We start from the raw sequence: 15984 nt of genomic DNA on the forward strand, positions 1-15984 counted from the left end.
TGGCTATCAAATGCGGCAGTTGTGTTTTGGCTTTTGCTGCACCATACATTATCATATCCAAAGAAACAGTAAAGGAACTTGGCCAGTGCTTCAACATGCTGCTTTGTGCCACAATCTACCCCACTGTGCTGCTCATTCAATTCGTCTGTATCTATATGACCTCGGTTTGTGTGTGTGTGAGAAGAAGAAGATTAGACACACGATCGAAGTTCATGTGAGGACAGCCTTTCATGGTGACTGTCCTCATTATGGACCTCCCTCTGCTCTGCACAAGCTTAGGTGGTCAATTAACAGTGACTTACAAGCCACAGTAATGGACATTGACATCCTGATGAAAGCTATAAGACTGATGAGATTGTTATAATGAAGCTGAATGCTCCAAATAGCCTTTGGAGAGGCTGAGATCACTGTAGGTGGCCAGTTTAAGTCGTAGTAAGAGCGTAGTTAGATTAACATCATTGACAAAATGATGAGACTCATATATCGTTGAATGTTTCTATAGCCTACAGCGGCTATATGGGTCAACTTTATCGCCACATTTTAAGGAAATCCAGATGGCAATTTAGCAGACAATTATAAGCTTTTTATCATCATACATTTGCTTCATATCACGCACTATATTTCATCTTAATGCCTGAAATGTAACAGTAATGTAAATGATGGCCTCGAGGTTCAGGCCCCTCCTTCGCATTATTTTTATGCTGGTGTTTTTGTTTTGGGGAAATTGGTTCCACACCCTGTTAGTGTTTCTTAGTGAAAACCATGGTAATGAAACGATTTCTTAAAGCGTTGCACGCAAGACATTCACTTTACCTGTGTGAGCTGTGGTACAAGTAGCAGTACAAATAAATGAGAGAACTTTTTGGAGGCGATTTTGACGGAAATCATTCCTGACATGTTTGCAGTAGCATTGATAAAAACAGAAATGCTGGTATGACCACTTTTGAATGCTCCAAGGGGTGATCAGTGATCAATCAACTCAATCAAGGATAGGCTTTGAAATTACCAGTATGATTACCAGTATGCAGTACGGATGGGATGATAGGCTTATCTCATGGTACAATTAGATACGTGATATGGGGTTCATGATTCAATACAACCATGATACAATGTAATAAATAAAAGTTCAGCGACAGCAAAGTATGACTGTGCAGAATTATGTTTATTTCTGAGCCACAAAGCGATTCCATGGACTTTCTAGAATGTAAACAATTTCAGATTAATATATCAATTAGGGCTGCAACTAACGATTATTTTCATTGTCGATTAATCTGTCGATTATTTTCTTGATTAATCGATTAGTTGTTTGGTCAATAAAATGTCAGAAAATGGTGAAAAATGTCGATCAGTGTTTCCCAAAGTCCAAGATGACGTCCTCAAATGTCTTGTTTTGTCCACAACCCAAAGATATTCAGTTTACTGTCACAGAGGAGTAAAGAAACCAGAAAGTATTCACATTAAGAAGCTGGAATCAGAGAATTTTGACCTATTTTTCTTAAAAAATCAAACCGATTAATCGATTATCAAAATAGTTGGCGATTAATTTAATAGTTGACAACTAAACGATTAATCGATTAATTGTTGCAGCTCTAATATCAATTATATCATAATTTGGATTGTGAGTTTGTGAAATTTTGATGGTCAAGTGTCTCATTTGTGATTACTACAGTAGAATAAAATGGAGCTAATATCGCAATTCATTTTTCTGACCCACGATACGTATTGCCATGTTTTTTTATTGCGATATATTGAATTTCGATATATCGTCCCATCCCTAGTATGCAGATGGTCAATAGCATGTGGTAGATTATTTCTCAGGCAGGAATATAAAGTCATGTCTCTGCAGGTTTATATGCTACACAGAGTCAGTGACCACTAATGAGAGTAGATTTTGACCCCTGCTGATTTCTGAGAGGCAGGTTGCTATAATACTCACTGAGCATGGGAAGGGCCCTGCAGACACATGACACACTATTCCAGGAACACTGTCTTAGCCAATGTCGGAGAGTATGATGGATGGGTCATGTCGGTGGCGGAGGTATTTTCAGGGAGCAGAAGTTGTCATGGAGTCAGAGAAGTTTACAGTTTTTGTTGCTCTCACCTAACAACCAACAATATCTGCGTCTGCCTTTGTGAGAACAGCCCTGAATTGAATTATGTTTTGGAACATTGAGAAACACAATCTTGTTTTGTTTTTTTCTTTTTTTCTTTTTTTCTTTTTTGCGTGTGTGTGTGTGCGTGTGTGTTTTTTTCCACTGCGATAAGTAATCTGTTATTGTGGTTTGGAAGGGAAGCCGTGTCTACATTGCCTCTCGTGATACAGGTTGGGAGTTCAGAGAAAATTCTGAGCTTTCTGCTTCACTGCTCAGTAACAGAAGGTGCTCCTTGAGTGAGCCTGCATGTGTGTGTGTGTGTGTGTGTGTGTGGGGAGGGGGGGGGGACAGAATAAGAGAAAGCAAAAAAAATAAAAGCGACAAAAGAGAGAAAGAGAGTGACTGAGAGGGTCACAGAGACAGACAGAAAGTCAAAGTAAGGTAACGTCAGGCCTCATAAACGAGTATCAGATGTGTGTATTTTGGTTGTGCGGCATTAAAAATGTATAAGCGCTGGGGTCATATTCCCAAAAAGGCAGCACAGCATGAAATCTGGTTGGCATGCTCTTAGCACCAGCCTCACCTCGCAGAAGAAGGACGGGACAGGGAGAAAGTTCAGCAGAGGACAGGGAGTGTTGAAGAGCAGGAGATGAAGAAGTAACAAGAGTAACAGCAGTATGAAGACTGTCTGCAGGTCCTTGAAATGTTTTTAAATGTCTTGAAATAGATTATTTACCTACACTTTAATATAGCCTTTTATTTTTTAATACACTTTCAGAGGTCCTACATTTCATTTGTTTGTTTTTTTATTTTTTTAGCTTTAGCAGATTTTGATTCTCTCTAGAAATTACTTACAGTGACTGGAAAAACCTGGAAACTGGAAAAAGCTCAGATTTTACACAGCTTTGTTTGAATTCTCACTGGACTGCCGGACATGCGGTCAGTCCACGGATGAGGTGATTGGCGGCGTTACACTTTGGCAGCGCTTCGAAATGAACGGAGGAGAAAAACAAGGAAAGGAGACCGGGAGGAGAAGAGACAGAGGAAGAGTGGGAGGGAGGGAGAGAAAAAGAGGGGTGGGTGGTGTGGGGGAAGAGCAACGCAAGCCAGAGGGGAGAAAGGAAAGTCAATATTCAAGTGGGATTAATGTTTGATAACTATCTAATTTGCGGAGATGACACAAGTGAACCATGATGGGGGATTTAAAGTTTGATGACTGTCTCTCAGTCGAACGAACACAAATGAAGCGTGGTAGCAGGAGCACCTTTGTAAGAGTAGAAGAGATTAGATTTGACTCAAGTGAAATGAACAAAGCGTCACAGTTTGACCATGGACAGTTCTGAATGATGGCAATTGGCTATTGAGGTAAGACAAGTGAGGGACTGAGGTTTTGAAGGTTTTCTGGCTGGAGAATGCATGTGCGTGCGTGTGCGTAGCAATATGGCCGCCGGGGCGAAGTAGCAGAGGAAGGTTATGAACACCGTTTCCAGTGTTGGGAGTTTTTTTTTTTTTTTTTTTTTTTTTTGCGCACGCACGCCGCATTCCTGGCCGCGTCTGTGTGGGTTTGTGATTGATCGAGCTGGCTGGGCTCCCTCCCGATGATCTGTCACTTTGCGAAAATAGAGAATTGGCAGCGGAGGGAGGCTTGTCTTTCACAGCCATCCATCAGTCCCGTAATTGTCTACGACGGTAGCTGGCTTTAATCTGCTCTAATGCACAGCTCCGGTTCAGTCTGCCAGGCAAAACACAGGTTGCTACTGGATCTGTGTTCAGCGTGTCTTACACAGGCGCTGTTCCTGTAAGTGTTCCTGTTTGTGGTTTACCTTCAGGCTTGCTTTCTTTTCTTTTCTTTGTTTCTTCCTTTCTTTCTCTCTTTTTTCTCTCGCTGCCCACCCTCTCTCCCTTTTGTTTTTCACTACACTTGCTGACCATTCCCCACGCGCTCGGAAGGTCAGCCGTATTGTTGCTGCGTTTTCGTTGTTGTTGTATTTTGCGGGTTAGTTAAGCCGCGCTTGGCCTTTGTCAGATAAGAATCGGCGTGAGAACAGGAAAGCAGAAGCGTAAGAAATAAGAAAAGCAAGAGCAAGGGCAGAAGAGAGAGAGGAAAGGTAACCCGGCCGCTCCCGACACGAGGCATCGATCGAGGTTTGGAAAGACGGAGAGAAGGATGTTTACCCATTTGCCAGATTGCTCTATCGCTCTCCTCCGTTTCCGAAAGAACAAAACATTGTGTTCTCAATCAGTCGGGAGCAAAGAAAAGGGGGGAGGCCGCCGCTGCCAAAACAAACAGCCAGCCCTTCCTCAATCCATCTCTCGTCCTTCATCCTTCATGCTTCCCTCCAGAACTTTCTGTGCTGCTGTGTTTCTTAATTCGTGCGACAGCTGAAAACATCAAGTGCGGAAATTTAGCGGACCATCAAAATTTGTATATATATCTTCATACTAAGGTCTTGAAAAGTTTCAGTTGCACATAGAAAATAAGCATTTTGTAAATTTCTTAACTGATCTGTTTTACATCAGTGTTCATAAAAATCACAAATATAAACAAATGATTCATGTAAAACCAGTCATTCTCCTCTCATCTTGCCATACGTGAATTTTGCTGTCCAATTACAGCCTAAATATTATGCGTGATTAGGCTTGTGCTTGAGTGACTGAGGTGTAGACGCTGCAGGCTTACTATTCTTATGCGCTGACCTCAAAGATTTGTATGAGTGCGAGTTAGGGGCCAGAGGCAGGGGGACGCGTCTCGGGATCTGTTTGCACTTGAAGCTGTCAAAACATCTTGTGTATGAAACCAGCCAGGACGGATGGGACGAACACAATTGTGAGGCGTATGTATGTTTGCATCAGTCTCAAACAGTTTGTGGCTGTGTGTGTGTGTGTGTGTGTATGAGCGGACGCATGTTTGCATGCATGTCTGCGTGCACATGTGTGTGTGTGTGTGTGTGTGCACTCCTCTGTACATCTGTGCATATGAAGCGAGCGAATTCAGGGAAGATTACTTTCAAAATGTAATCCATTACAGATTAGTGATTACTTGCATCAAATTGTAATCAGTAACATAGACATAGACTCATGTCATAAAGGTAATCTGTTTACCTTCAATTACCTTCAGAATCAACAGAATATAGATTGCACTGTAACAATGTAATCCAATTCACAGACTGCAAATGGGATATCATTATTATCCTCTATAACTGTTTTCAGCCATTATTTCCAAACATAATTATGTGTCTGTAATCTCAATGTAATTGCAAAAAAATGCCCTTTTTCCTCCAAATATAAAATAATCAAGCAATCATCTACCTGTTTGTTTTTTGCAAATGTATCTGTCATGTAATATCTCCATATTTTATAGTAACTGCTATGGATTCCAGATACCCTTGTTACATGTGATCCTTCCGCCCTGTGTATATATGATCATCACTGAAAATGTGGGCGAAAGGTAAAGAAAACATTCAAATCCTCAAAGAGTGGGTTAGTAGGACAGTGTAAATGACAATGGAACTGGGTCAGCCATTTGTCTCCTTCTGCTCTTGTCCTCAGCTAGCCTCTTCTAACACACACACACACACACACACACACACACACACACACACATTCTCCAGAATTCTTACATAAAATTATTTTCATCGTACATCCACACCCACAGATGTTCATTATAACAAATGCACACACACGTCCAAACACACGCTAAACTGTCACCACCGTCCTCTACCCCGCTGTTAGGATGTTTTTGACCTCAATGCCCTCACACTGGTGAGACAGTTCAGCTGCTGTTATTATCTCTCACACACACATATGTGCATACACACATATATGCACACACGAATGTGCTCATGCATGCACACACACGCACACCAACACACTGTAACCCCCCCTCCTATACGAACACATAGGCACATACTCCATTTCACATTCCACATTAGCGCTGTAATGTTGCCCTGTTACAAAGCCCCTCACCCATCAAGAGTCCCTCAAAACAACTGATGAATGGTCACGCCATCAGGTCGAAGCCTTCATGGGTGGCCCCATCTGATCAACATGCTCCAACATGGGGCCCTGCGTCTCTCAAACCATGGACTGGAAAATTTAATGGACACACCGAACTGCCCCATACACTGCATGGCTTCCTATGGGTTTTGTGTAGCGGCGCATTACACTTAAGAAACACCCGTGTCCTCATATGTCGTGTTGCTTTCTCACGAGCCATGGATCAGCCGCCGTGGCTGCTAGATGTCCACGCTCTGAATATGAACACTAATCGTAGCCCACACAAGGCTGAATAGAGGAGGAGAAATCTCATAAATCCTGCAGTATTCTCCTCATTTATAATTCGTAGCACCAAAGAAGCATGTTGCCAGGTTAGAGCGGCTTGTACAAAATGCAAGCAATTTGGTTGATGGGTCGCTCTGTTCTGATCGATTATGGGCGGTGTGAGAGGCTCCAATTGCATCTTGGTCTTGTGCGGCTACAAAGTTTTGACCAATAAAAATAAGTTATGTATTTATACTAGGGATGTAAGGAACATTACAAGTCCGTAGCAACCTTCTCCAAAACAACTGATCTTTAGAGTTCCAAGAATAGCAAAACAATGACCATAAAATGACTCTATACAGCTTGTGCAGCATGCAGCAAGTTGTCTGAAGCCAAACAATCACATAATGAGCAGAAAAGTGGACCTATATTTACTTTTTAGCACAAAACTACACTACAGCCGTGTGTTTTCGAACAACAGTTCAGTTAACAGGCTGAACTATTGTTCATGAAATCAAATCACATTGCTTGGGAAACAAGGAAGCGTGGTATTGGCTATTGATGGCTGATGACCGTGAAGAGTTCAGCCATGGCGACAAGCTTGTTGAGCTTTGTAGGAAATGAATGGACTTCGGGTGACTTTTTGATCGTGTTGCTCGCAGTGTGTAAGAGTGTATTGAGTTAAAGAGTGTAGACCATACACTGTCCTTTATTATTTGATCCCCCATAGAGTTTTAATAGACCATGAACCATTGAATCTGTTGCTAAAGTCAGGTGTCAGGTGATGACAAGCTCGACCTTGTGAATGTTGGGGCTTCAAATACATTTCAATGCCAATAAAAGGGACCAAAGAGTGTATAGCACCTCCCCGTATCCATATATTGTGATTCTGTCATGCTACTTAACTCCATTCTATAGTGCTACAGATTTCTCCACAGTCTTGGATTATTGTGATGCTGCGTCTTTCTACCATATTAATTTGTCTATGTAGATTTTTAAACTGCTCTGTACTCATCACTCGCTCTCACACAACTTGGATTTGATGTGATGTGATGACTCTACGTACAGGGTCAGGACTTGTGAATCCACCTGAGACTTAGACCGTCCTTTGACTTGTCACTGACCTGAGCCCTGAGCAAAAGTGGCCACATCTTGCCTCTTGACATGAGTAGCTACTTGAAAAGAATCACTGTAAACTTCTCTTCGACAATACACAGGAACCATTTCTGTTTTTCTACTGAAAAGACCATCTTGCACTGTGACATACAACTTTTCATTTTCTCTAACAGAAGAAAAAAACTGTTCAGTAAAAACCCAAAGATATACACACATAAATACAGTGCTTACATTATTATATTATATACTCAGCTTGACTTAATGTACAGTGTGACCTTGAATGTGGTATAATACAGAGTCTTGAGTCTTGGCTTCAGTCTCTAACCATCTTAAGTACATGCTGCGTTCCCAGTCATGGCGCCACTAAGCCCATGAGAGCAGCACACACTTAACCCTGCAACCCCTAACAACCCCCTAATCCATATACCCCAGCTCAGCCTGAGATATGAGATATACTGTTCCTGCTAGTGTGTGTGCATCTGTGTGTATGTGTGAGAGTGTGTATGCACTCATACAGTCACAGAGACAATTGTATGTGTGTGTGTGTTTGTGTGTGTGCGTTGAGGCCCCGGCTCTCTTCCTTTCATAGTAGGGCTTGGCTGCAGTCTTATGTTTCACTCTGCAGGGATCGCGCACACGCACGCACATACACACGCACACACACACACACACACACACACACACACATCCATCTTCGTAGGCAAGTCAGTCATCCATTTCAACTTCAACTTTGGCCCACATCCACTGGTATGTCTGTATTCATGTATGTATGAATGCCAGAGAGGGAGAGGAGAGGGAGACCAGTGAAAAGAAAGGCAACCAGTTGGGGGGCCATTTGGATTTCCATAACATGCCTTGCAGTGAGTTCACTGAGTTCACGTGGGTGAACCCAGTTCCCTTGCTGAAAGGCAAGGTGGCCTGATCAGCTCTTGTCCCGCTGCATGATGCAACGCTGCATGCAGCTCTGGGCATGTTCTCTGAGAGTGAGGGAAAGGTAAACGGCACGAAGCTGCAGCACTTGAGATTTCTTAGAAATATGGAGAGCGACACTGCCGGGACTTGCCCGAAGCACTTGAAAGTGATTCTTAGAAAATTGAATTCATAGAAAGTCAAGATCCACCGAGAGAACAAGGTGTCACAAGGTGCCCTCGTCTACCACAGATTAAAACACATAGTTTCACAATCATTAGTTCGTTGATGATTCATGGTGATAATCCATCAGCCGTGCCCTTAAGGCTGTTCTCTGTCTCTCTCTCTCTCTCTCTCTCTCTCTCTCTCTCTGTCTCTCTCTCTTTTGCCTAGCTAGTCTGCTCTCCCTCCTATGCAAATACCACCAGTATTTGAATTTATTGGTTTCTATTACCAGCAGTGACTTTGAATAACATAAAACATATATAAATGTTATAAAAGAGATTACTGATTTCTGTTGAACCACTTGTTCCCACTGAGCCAAAGTTCACTTTGTATCATTTAAAATGATCATCATTTGTCATTATCATTGAGTTCTTGCTTAAGTGCCTTGAACTGAACTGAAAGCAAGTATAGCAGAGAGTGGAACAATATGAAAAGACAAAGTTTGTACATGTTTTTTTTGGTTTGCAGACGTGCATGGTACTCAAAAAAATCTGACTGTCATTCATTCTGCCAAAACACCTGCAGTGATCAGTGCCTTCAGCCAGAAAGCATTCAGTTTGACTGATGGTTGATGTTCCCTGAAATACTGATAAGAAATACCACTGTAAAATACTAATATCAGTTTGGTGTATCAGAATACCACTGCATCAAATTTACTGTATCCCTGCCAGATATTATATGACTTGTCGTAGGATAATTTAAGAGGGATGTTGGCACTCTGATGGATTTGAAGAGTCAGATTCCTGCCAAAACTCCACTCGATTTAATTACTTAGTAGTACACTCTGCTTGACTCCTGGCACACTGAATTTACCAGTTGATTTATGGTTAGACCACACACACACACACACATACACACACAAGCATAAGGTGCTCCGACAAATTAACTTTCTACTCTCTTTCTATCTCTGTGTGTCTCTCTTTCTCTCTCCCCCTTTCTCTCACTTTTTGTCTCGCAGATGGGCCTCGGCTCAGAAAGCCAGCAGAGGAAAAGAAAGGCTCCGGCCCCTCCCCCCACCCCTGCCTCCATCACCCCAGGCCCCGACGACACCTCGACCTCTGCTACTCCCACCCCCGATAGCCGCGCCGCTGAAACGCCTGGCCCGGCCTCCCGTATCAAGGCGGTGCATTCGATCACCGTCTCTCCTACGCCAGGCCCCGTCTCCCCCAAAGCGGCGGCGCAAGCCACCCCGGTGTACGCCGCCACTCCGGTCCCCAGCTCCCCGGCGCCGAGCAGCACCACCCTGGACAGCCTGGCGGTGCAGGATTCCAGCTCCGACCTCAGCCACAGCGTCGACGACTCGGACGTCGACCCGGATCCGGCCGGTTTCCTGTACAGCACCAGCAGCAGCAGCAGCACGGCGGGCGTGTCCACACCCGCCCGGGCCCAGCTCACCACGACCAGCTCCGCCCCCAGCAGCAGGATGGAGCAGGAGTCGGAGGGGGCCAGCAGCATGGCCGACCAATCGGATCAAGAGGCGGCCGCGGCCAGCAGCTCCGGGTCGGAGACGGAGTCCGCCCTCAACCTGAAACTGGATGAGGTTGAGAATAACAGACACAGTGCCATCGGTAAATATCTACATTATGACACAATGAACAGACACACTACATAGTTAACTGAAACAATACTAGGGAACAAATCATATACATATTAATGAGGTACAACAAAAAATCATCATCTAAATCATCGCACAGCAGACACAGAGTTACTTCTCAGTAGGCTTGGATAGATGCTTAGAGAATTGTGCAAACGTTTAAACGTAGAAACCTATAATCTACTAGTGGTAGGATAGTAAAAAAAAACTAAAAAAAATCATAGTTATAGTGAAATGTTTTTCATTTTATTTCAAATGGGTTCCCTTTTCCACAATCAGCCTGTTTTCCTGGAAATAGCAGGCCACTGTTTCCTCCAATGCTTGAATAGTAAGATCAAATTTCTATAATATATATAAAAAAATTATATAATAATAATAATTATTATTAATAGCCTAGAAATTTGATGAAATTTAGAAATAAAATACCAAAAAATCGCAAACGACGATAGTATCACATATCGTGATATTTTGGTGGGACAGCATCGCAATATTACATTTTGGATATCGCCCAAGCCTACTTCTCAGTACAGTATAGGGTCATAAGTGAATGATACAATACCTTTGGTAAACATCTATGTATATCACAGCACTATGGACAGACAAAGCACTAGCGCCTGACACAGTTTTGAATGACAACTATATCTACATTTGAAGAGTTCCATTTCAAAACGCTGTATAACCAGTTGTGGAAGAAAAACCAATCACCTGAAGTTTACCTGAAATGTATCTACAATAACCCTAAAATAGAAATGATCCAGAAATGATTAAGTTATCTCCTGTTAAAAAGTACCATGACACAGCACCATGGGCAATGAAGCTCTAATGAGATGTACCTGGCATTTTCACCTGGCGTTATGCCACACATCATCCTCTTCAATACCTTTTCATTTTAACACCTTCCAGGTGTTAAAAGTTACTCTCTAAAACTGCATTTTGATGAATACCAACTGACATATCACGATTTCATATTCCACTCACAAAACGTTGATGTTCATCAGAGAAAAGGAACTTGACTGCTCGTCACTGAACTCCTGACAGTGAAGGTAAACACTCTTTCTCCCAGTGTTGGAGAACAGTCAGAAGTCACAAGTTGCCCGAAGAGGTTTTTCTGCCAGCTAGAAAGTGAGCTTTGGATGTCTGCCCTGGAGAACTGAGCTGTCACACTTCAGCAACGTCTGAAACTTAAACTGTCACGGATGACGAACATAAACTGGTGTGAAAGACAGACTGTCCGTGTGTGTGTGTGTGTGTGTGTGTGTGTGTGTGTGTGTGTGAGTGTGAGTGTGAGTGTGAGAGTATAACTGTCGTGGCTGACATTCAGGAACTAGTGGAGCTGGTTTTCATCATAGCTTGCAAGACAATACAGTCTTCTTGTCTCTCACCCACACATCTCATTCACGCCCCTCTTAGTCTCTCTCAATCTCTCTATCTCTCGCTCTATCTATCTGTCTATCTCTCTCTGTCTCTCTCTCTCTCTCTCTCTCTCTCAATTCAGTTCAATTCAATGTGCTTTATTGGCATGACAAAATCAATTAACCAACATTTCCCATTTCCCATTGTATCCCACCCCATGTATCTGTGTGTGTGTGTGTGTGTGTGTGTGTATGTTGCTGTGTATTCAGACCCTCCACTCTCCACTGACTATCAGTATTTCTGTGTTTATGTAACGCATGTTTGTGAGGAAAATAAATCAGCAAAATATATTAGCCATTAAAAATAGAGCTTTTCAGGGAATATACATTCATACATATTCTTCATTTTTTTCATCCAACTTTCATCTCTCTCTCTCTCTCTCTCTCTCTCTCTCTCTCTCTCTCTCTCTCTCTCTCTCTCACATATGTATGCAAACGCTTGCGCAAACCTTCAAAGCCGGCAGACATAAAGACGGACAGATCCGTCACAGATCTAAACTGGATCTATTTGAACTCTAGTCAGCCTCGTATTGATCTCTGTATAATCTCCATCTTTCTCCATAGCAAAGCCGGGCCGCAGCAGAGAGGTGTCTGACAGGGGAAGAGATGAGAGAGGGATAAGAAAAGGTGATGGGGTTCAGGATGGGGTTCAGGGAAAGGAGCATGGGAAGGTTTAGGCAGCGGGATGACAGGGGAGCTAGAGAGAGAGAGAGAGAGAGAGAGAGACAGAGAGAGAGAGAGAGGATGATGGAGAGGCAGATGAAAGGAAGAGAAAGTATGAAGTATGAGGAGGTTAGTGCATGAGACGGGGTGGAACAGACAGCGGGAGGGGGGGATTTATAAATTCATAGACCTGGCTTCTGCTGTCGGTCTGTTTCCTGACACTCTGCTGACAGTGCAGCGCTTTCTCTCTTCTCTCTCGCTCCGACTCGCTCCCTATTTCCTCTCCTCCTCGCCTCTGTCTGACTCTCTCCACCCCCTGTGCTATCTCCACCTCCCCCTATTCTTTTCTATCTTTTTTTCTCTCTATCTCTCATTCCCTTTTCTCTTTATTTTATGTGAGAAAGTGTACACTGCATGAGCAAGTTAAAATCCATGCAAAATTTGTACTTCATATGCCACATTCTATCCAAAGCCATTATGTCCTATACACACAACTTACTTTTTATCAAACCTTTTATCATACCTTAATGTATACTACAATAAGAGACCCCAGATATACTGGATCATATGTGTTGTAAGCCCACTCACCTCATGCCATTACACGTCATCATCAATTATAGATGACTCCAAATGCTTAAAAAGCTAACTAGCTTTAATAACAAGCTTTATTGATGCACTATAGGGTATGGGAGGAAACACATGTATACACATTAGGACTGCACCCTCACCTTACAGTATAGGCTGCTGCCTTGATGCTTGTATACGCAGGGAATAGAAATGTACACAGTAATGTATTTTTTATAGAGCCTCCAATGCCTCCCTGTTATATTTGTGAGAGTAGAAGTCAGAATCGTCATTTTTGGGAGATGACCTGACTCCAGGTAAACAGAGATAGAGCTATGAACTGTTGAACTAGAAATAATCGTGTGTGTGTGTGTGTGTTTGTGTATGAGATGCCGTATAGGACTTATTTCAAACTTTAACTTGCGCATACACATTTTACCTCTCACATACATATATGAGATGCTTATACATTAAAATGTAATGAAACACTCACACATACACTATTGAAAACCTCTCTCATGCACTATTGAAACACTCAAAAACACGACTGAAAAGTTTTAGAAACAGATACACCACTGAAACCCTCTTACATACACTATTGAAACCTCTCATACACTATTGAAACACTCTCATATACACTGCAAACACTGACAATAGGGCATTATTCATGTTAGTCTGCTGTAGGTAAGAACTGTTGATAGGCACATCCTTCATTTAGCCCCTCTGGCTGGCTTACGATGCATCCTCTTCCGAACACTTTGCTGCTCTCACCTTATCTGCCTGTAACTGTGAGCGGACAACACATTTCCTCACTACGTGACACACTATGTGACCCATGACGTAATATGTTGTTTGAATTTTAATTGGATTGAATTTGAATTTAATCAAAAGAGCGCATTTTGGATTGACACAGGAACAGAAAAACAGATTTTTTTCTCCCACTATGACTCATCTGATCTTTTCACTGCAGCTTTTGACTGAAACAGATCGGGATCGAGTTCAAAATTAGATCAGCGCTTCCTGTGTAAATCCACTCAATAGAACTTCCTATGGCGTCAGGTTTGACAAACTCTGATATAGCGCAGATGTCACCAGCATGCATCTTTCTGTAGACATTTTACTGAGGCTGTGTCAAGGTTATCATGATTTAGTTTAGCACGTAAAGCCTCAGTGAACCTGTAGTTGTGTGTGTGTGTGTGTGTGTGTATGTGTGTGTGTATGTGTGTGTGTGTGCTGTGCTACAGTAGCTGTCAAGGTTATGATGGTGTAGTTTATCATCTCAGCCCTCAGTGCCGTTTCAGTTCCTTCCTCTCGTCGACACAAAATAAACTGAGATAAAATAGTGTATACACAGCACCTGCTGACTAAGACACAACACACTGACGCATCACAAGGCGATGATACATCACCATCCTTTTGAGGCAGCTGTGATCAACAGGCTGTTTAATTATGCCTTTGTTCCTGACAGCCAGCTATGCTATCCATATTCTCCATCTCTGCCAACTTTGCCCATCTCCATTGCTTCAATGAATAACTATCCAACTGAATGACGCTTAAAATGTGGCGACATTATAATAAAACACTCTACTGTCTGTTCTACCTGATGCAATGGGAGCAATCCCATTCTGCCGTTACAGATGTAAATCCTAAATCCAGTTTCATTTCCCATTTAAAGTTTGCAACTTTTAAACTTTAGAATAAGTAGAAGAAGAACTGGGTAGTTAGCATGAGCAGTGACAGCCACCATGACTAAACAGACAAAGAAAAGAGCGCCACCTACAGAAAGTCAAACTTCATCAACAGAAAATCCAACCAATAAGACGTGACAGTACTGGACACACTGTTTGATTGACAGGTGATCTCTGGGAAGTGCAGTGCAGAAACACCACAGCAAAGACCGCTTAGCACCAAAGATGTCACCAAAATCAAAACAACCAAAGATCTCATGTTGCATGCTGTTTCTCCTCCAGGTACTGCTGACCGGCCAGCGCCACCCAAACCCCGTCGCGTCCCGTCCCGGGAGCCGCCGCAGCTCGTCCTGCCCCCCTCCCCGTCCTCCCCTCCCTTAGAGCCCACAGGCACCGACTCCCCACAGAGTCCCACGGAGGGAGCAGCTCCCCAGTGTAGGTTCCAGACGGATGGACTGACGGTCCGCTTCCACGTCCTGAACCCTTAGCCCCCTCTGTTTTGCTTCACTCTTTCTTTTCTTTCCTAGACGCCGCCCCGCTATCCTGTTTTTCAAACTGTTTTCTCGATTGCAGTTTTGAAACTATCCTTTTCTGTCAAACTTGTGTGTGTGTGTGTGTGTGCGTGTGTGTGCTCTCTCTCCTCACATGCTCTCCATCCCCATCAGCGAGCCAGGCAGCAGAGTTGTTAGGTGTTACGGGGCCCATGTGAGGTCAAGGTGCTTCATATCTATAAATGTCAACCTGTGGGCCTTGTTAGTTCTACTGGGTCCAAAAGGTCAGGGTTGGGGGCCACACCAATCAACCAGAGTGCCTTCTATATGGCCCATATACAGTATATGGGCGTATATTAGATGCATAATGGACGGGATTGTTGAGAAATACTGTAATTCATCTGTGAGTCAAATCCAAAGACATGGTGTTCTTGTGGTTTTATATGGTATGTACTGTATACAGTGCATGGACAGTTTTGTGTGTTACCCTTGCAAGATTCAAACCCATAAGTCTTGGTTGGTGCAATGGTTTTACACCAATGCAACATTCATCAACAAGAAAGCTTTTTAAATACTGCATTAATGGGCTTTATGGTCATGTAGTAGATGTGTTGTAAACGGGAGCCATGTTATAGTTTGCTGTGTAACTCCTTGCAGGATTTTTGTTTGCATGATAACTTGATATGGACCATGCGTAGGGGTTTTGGACAAGATCTCTAACAAAGGAACTCCTATCAAAGAGACTACTGTACTATGGAAGGGTCTTATACAGTATATTGCTTGCTGTATGTATCCCATGCATGGTCGAGTGAAGTTTTTACTTCACTGTTGATTTTTTCATTCATTTTTAGGTCTTTCTCCGGACGGCTGCTTTCATCCTCAACCCTGCTTAGTGCAATGGTCCCGATCGATCAGTCTCTCATGTGATCTGTTCTTTTCTCTGCCTCTCCCACCTCCTCCTCCCCACCC

At 43.0% G+C, this 15984-nt stretch overlaps 1 protein-coding gene across 1 annotated transcript in view; it reads left to right on the forward strand.

The window, feature by feature from the left end:
• The window catches only part of cobl (cordon-bleu WH2 repeat protein), a 63788-nt gene that overhangs the window by 33613 nt on the left and 14191 nt on the right, over nucleotides 1–15984 (forward strand). Inside the window, exon 10 of the mRNA XM_071539857.1 lies at nucleotides 9562–10171. Coding sequence (XP_071395958.1) covers nucleotides 9562–10171 — 610 coding nt within the window. The remainder of the gene's footprint in view (nucleotides 1–9561; nucleotides 10172–15984) is intronic.

The sequence above is a fragment of the Centroberyx affinis genome, unplaced genomic scaffold, assembly GCF_046629955.1.
Source record: "Centroberyx affinis isolate AG114_WGS23_722 - 3 ecotype Tasmania unplaced genomic scaffold, CSIRO-AGI_Caff_v1 ptg003528l_1, whole genome shotgun sequence".
In the NCBI taxonomy this organism is placed as follows: domain Eukaryota; kingdom Metazoa; phylum Chordata; class Actinopteri; order Beryciformes; family Berycidae; genus Centroberyx; species Centroberyx affinis.